Source organism: Notothenia coriiceps, unplaced genomic scaffold, assembly GCF_000735185.1.
Source record: "Notothenia coriiceps isolate Sejong01 unplaced genomic scaffold, NC01 NC01_scaffold00000496, whole genome shotgun sequence".
NCBI lineage: Eukaryota > Metazoa > Chordata > Actinopteri > Perciformes > Nototheniidae > Notothenia > Notothenia coriiceps.
In genome coordinates this window covers 163,924-169,027 of record NW_011333197.1, presented here as the reverse complement: position 1 = coordinate 169,027, position 5,104 = coordinate 163,924, and the positions used below count along the sequence as shown (strand labels likewise).

General features: G+C 39.5%; 1 protein-coding gene across 3 annotated transcripts in view; it reads left to right on the top strand.

The window, feature by feature from the left end:
- The first annotated feature begins 318 nt into the window (after positions 1 to 318).
- slc4a8 (solute carrier family 4 member 8) overlaps positions 319 to 5,104 on the top strand; it is a 50,140-nt gene continuing 45,354 nt past the window's right edge. For all 3 annotated transcript variants that reach the window (XM_010782150.1, XM_010782157.1, XM_010782141.1), the window contains exons 1-4: positions 319 to 701; positions 2,092 to 2,260; positions 3,385 to 3,668; positions 4,232 to 4,363. In XM_010782150.1, the coding sequence (XP_010780452.1) occupies positions 659 to 701; positions 2,092 to 2,260; positions 3,385 to 3,668; positions 4,232 to 4,363 (628 nt within the window). In that variant the 5' untranslated portion in view covers positions 319 to 658. The remainder of the gene's footprint in view (positions 702 to 2,091; positions 2,261 to 3,384; positions 3,669 to 4,231; positions 4,364 to 5,104) is intronic.

The following is a 5,104-nucleotide window of genomic DNA, read 5'->3' as shown; positions in this document are numbered from 1 at the left end:
CTGTTTAATTTGCTGTTCTGTGTCGAAATATTTAATATGTTCAATTTAGTGCATATCTTTGGCAAAACCAAATGTATGAGATCTGTAGGAAAAATGTTATTTGCTTATTAACATTTCACATAGTATGGAATTATTTATTTCTACCAAATACCGACTGTATAAAAAATAAATATAAATGACTTCCACATAAAATATGGGAAATACCACAGGGTGGCGGTAATGGTAAATGAAAGAATTCCAGAGGGAGGCGTTAAAAGTTTTACCATGGAAACTGTGATGACGTAGGATGTTCTACGTCACTCCTCCGCTTGATGAACATCAGTCTGTGGTTAGAAGCCATTGTACCACCAGGGTCCGTACTGCATCCAACAAAAGCAAACTCTACAGTTTCATGTTAACCCGTTTTTGTTTAAACATAGAACTGGAATTTGAACCGTAAAATAAAGCAAATTATCGACAAAAGTTAAGAAAACGAGAGGTTCACAAAAAGCGAACTACGACTGATTTTTCCACCAGGGAAGTTAACGCTCGGCGAAGGGATACAACCGACATCAGAGGAGGAAGAACTGCGGTCCGCTCCCGTTGCTAATTTCCTCTATTTTTTTTCCGCTTTACATTCCGTGCTTGGCTTTTCTCTTAGGTCTGTGCCCTTATTTAGATGGCGGCAAGCTTCCCAGACTCTGTAAACGAAAATGATATAGGTAAGTCCAACCCGTTACCGTTTAATTGTTGTTCTTTAAAACCTTAAAAATGCAACTAACTAGCATGTGGGTGTGTAACGTAGTTAGCTCGTTTAGCTTGTGTTCAATGGTCTTGCGTGGTGTGCAGTCTCGGGGCTTAGCATCACAGCTAGCTCTCAGTTTAGCTTTCTTCATGCCTTTTAGCGTTAGCACCGTCTCAGTTAGCGAGTGTTTTGTTTAATCAATCTATGTATATAACGTTATTAAATGTGACTCTTTTATCACTGTCCACGCTTTGTTTGTTTTCAAGTACGTCAATGTTTGATTTTTGTCATGCTGGGTTCTTGGTTAAAGCGTCCCTCCCCCAACAGCCTAACATCAATGTGAGGGATTCATGGTCCGACACGTAGCTTCTTGTTAAAAAATGGGAAACTAACCATTGATAGTTTCTACTTAAAATACATATGCATTTGAGTAATTGCATTAATTACGTAACCTAGCATTTTGACAATTTCCAGTGGTGTATTAAAATACCTTTATTTGTCCCACAGAGGGGAAAGTTGCATCGTTACAGCAAAAGTGAAGGGCGAATAATGGCAACATATAAAGAGGCATGCATAAAATATCAAAGATATAAATGGAAATTACACAAATTACAAAAATACACATCTAGGTGGACAATAAAAAGCACCAGTAAAAGTATTTTAAAAATAATACATAAATGTAGCCTACAGTAGTGTGAAATCAGATAAGTATTTCTCAAGTACTGTACTTGAGTACATTTGTGAGATACTTGTACTTTACTTTTAGTATTTACATTTGCTGTTTCTTTGTACTCTTACTCCACTACAATTCAGATGTAAATAGTCACTTTGTGGATTTTGATTAATAATGTGAAATATAAACAAAAATAAAATAATTCTATAGTCACACCTGTTGTAAATGCACACTCTACCCTGCAGCATACCAAGGGATTCAAGTTAGCTGCAGCTTTGATAAACCCATCAATGCATCAATAATTATAATCATCACAAATCATATGTTATTCTGGAGTGGACCAATCTGCATAATGACTATTTTAACTTAGGTATTTTAAGTATATTTTGATGCCAATACCTTTTGTATTTGAGAAACATTTTGAATGCATGACTTTTACTTGTGAAAGAGTATTCCTATTTTGTTGTAGTTCTACTTTTACTTAAGTACAACATCGGAGTACTTTTCCACCTCTGACAATTTCTCTTGTACATTTTCCCCACCTGTTTTTTGTACCAATATTATGTTTGACATAGTTAGCCAATCAGATGCCTGCATCTGTGACAAGCCCTCTCATGCCTCTGAGTGAAGAGGTTACTTTGGGATGTTTGGAAATCTTTTGATGGGTGTAGCTGACTCAACAGTCTTCTTCTAGGAAAGGCAAAGTTCATCGGTGAACTCCTGGTGCCTGTTGCTCCCTTCGACCAGAAGGCTGGACGCGAGACGTGGACAGTAGCCTTTGCACCTAATGGTTCCTACTTTGCCTGGTCTCAGGGGCATCGCATTGTGAGGCTCATTCCCTGGGCAAAATGCCTGAAGAACTTGTAAGTACCCTTGGAAACTGCAAATCACTCAGTTACTCCCACTAAACAGTGTGTAGGAATCAACCTCAGGGCTTTAACAACACAGGCTGTTAAAAGAAAGCCCAAAAAAAACATAAAGGACACAAGATTTGGCACGTGGATTTTATTTTCAAATGTAATTACCTTATCTGCAGTAAGGTAAATCATTGTAATTTAGTAAACCATCAATTTCCACTGGGACTGAACTTTGATGCCGATAGTATTATGCCAATTGCTGACCTGTTGCTTTTGCAGGCTGTGTGCAGAATTATTCTCAAACATGTATTTCTAGCACTTGCTTGACTCAGCATACTTTCATGCTTGCAACTTTTAGTGTTTGTCCTGATAGGAAAGGTTAAGAAAGATACGGAGAAGCAAAGCTCTTCCACTGCTCCTCTGCTAGGACATGTGGCTTTTATTATTGACTCCCTTTCTGCTTAATGGGCCATTTTTCTCTCCACTCAATAGGGCCTTGTGACTCTCACACTATCTGTAAAACAAGTGCGGAACACATTTTCCATGAGCCTGGGTCGGTCTGCTTAATCAACGCCAGCCAAACTATGATGACATTTGTTCACTACAGCCTCGCAGCAGTGTATAGCTCACTGAGTGTGTCTGTGCTGGAGTCTAAATGGAACATCTCAGCTTCTGTTTTTAGATTTTGGTGCCGTAGGAGCTGTGTTTTGGAGTTTAGTTTCACTCCTGTGTTCCTGTTGTGATTTCACATATTCACTTCGCTTCAAAGATCCCAAAAATACTTTTAAAAAAAATTCAGCAGCATGTCTTTTTCCAAAATTAAATTACTTTCTTCTTTTTTTACTCTAAATACCCTACAGCTTATTAAGCAATAAGCACATTCATGATGGAAACCTTTACCATATCTTTGCGCAAAAGGAAGTGTGCATCCACTCATGGGTGAGAAGTTATAGGAAATGCAATGTGATTATTGCAGAGTTAGCTACACTTCATTATTAATGATATAACTAAATAAAGAACCCCCATCAACAGATGTGGAAATATTTTTGACTATTTAGTCATTCAGTTTTAAGACCAGCTGCTCATCTTGGATGTCTCTTGTGTCTTTTTTCCATTCTCTGTCACTGCAGTTCAATCGGCCACAATGGAGAGGCCACCAATGCGTCGAGCCCTCGCCGCTTGTCCCGTCAGAACAGCAACGGGGGCCAGGAAATCCAGATGGCCGACGAGCCCCGCGAACACACCATCGATTGCGGTGACATCGTCTGGGGCCTGGCCTTCGGCTCGTCCGTCCCCGAGAAGCAGAGCCGCTGCGTTAACATCGAGTGGCACCGCTTCAAGTTCGGTCAGGACCAGCTGCTACTGGCAACAGGCCTCAACAACGGTCGCATCAAGATCTGGGATGTATACACTGGTGAGGAAATAGCTTCATGAGTTTGTTATCAGATGAGGTAATATTGATCTGCAGGAATGAGTTCCAAAACCCTGGAGTGAGTTAACTTTTTAGCACTTTTGGTTCCCTCGTCTTGAAGTCAATGTCTTTTTTGCGTGTTTTGTTAGCTTCCAGTCATAAGGTTTCTGGTTAAGACAAGCTTAAGAGATTTTCACGCTTTGTTTTATGACATCAAATACGTCAGTAAACGCCCCACTCGTTAATTGTCTGAAGGTCTTATGTGGCTTTTAAAACAGCACTTGGTAAGCAGCTAAATGAGACTACGTAATCACATCGAATCACCTTTAGCTTAGTGGTGTTAACAATAAGTCATGTGACCGTGATGTAGTTTGTGTATAGCATTATCAGGGTAATTCTTTACTTACACCTATTTAAGGCCTGTATGTGTGCATTACCAGAACAGAATAAGAGTTCTTGCTGCTTCTTTTAAACATTTGTTTTCTACCTTTTTGTGTTGTACAATCTTTCGGCTTGAGTATGGATGAGTTTTTCATGATTTCTCTGTTCCCTTTGTCTCTTTGCAGGAAAACTCTTGCTGAATCTGATGGATCATACTGAATTAGTGCGAGACTTGACCTTTGCTCCCGATGGCAGTCTCATGTTGGTGTCTGCCTCCAGAGATAAGACCCTCCGCGTGTGGGACCTCAAAGATGATGGTATCTTTCTTTTAGAGTTGAATTAGATCTGTACCCTTCAAATGTCAAATGATGCCCCATACCCCTTTGCAATGCACTTCAAAAGTAATTGACCCATTATGTGGCCATCCTGCTAGCTAAATGAAACAAAATCAAATTTCATTGATATGGTCAAATGTAAAAAGATTACATATTTGTCTCAGCAGGCTTAAACTCCCAGGCTTAGATAAAAAGTTACAATCGCTATAAAAAAATTAGGGCTGTCAGTCGATTAAAATATTTAATCGCATGATTGTCCATAGTTAATCACAAATTAATCGCACATTTTTTATCTGTTCTAAATGTACCTTAGAAGAATATTTTTCAAGTTTTTAATACTCTTATGAACATATGAGTGGACAAATATGCTTTATTATCATTTAAACAATGACAAATATTCTCATGAATATTAAACACAACAACCTCTGAACATTACAAATACTCGCCTCAATTCAATCTGGAACCTCTCTCGTGTGTGTGTGTGTGTGTGTGTGTGTGTGTGTGTGTGTGTGTGTGTGTGTGTGTGTGTGTGTGTGTGTGTTCTATGTGCAACTCAAGGCATATGCTCGAACGGGAGCTGCCTGGACGCTGCAATCATGTTGCGCGCACTATCCGTGCTGAGTGTGCTGACTTTTCGTAAAATGTCCCGTTGTCTGTCTACCGGCATAAAGTCAAGTGCTCGGCGCAGTTGCCGGCGAAATGCCGCTCCTCTGTTTTCATTGA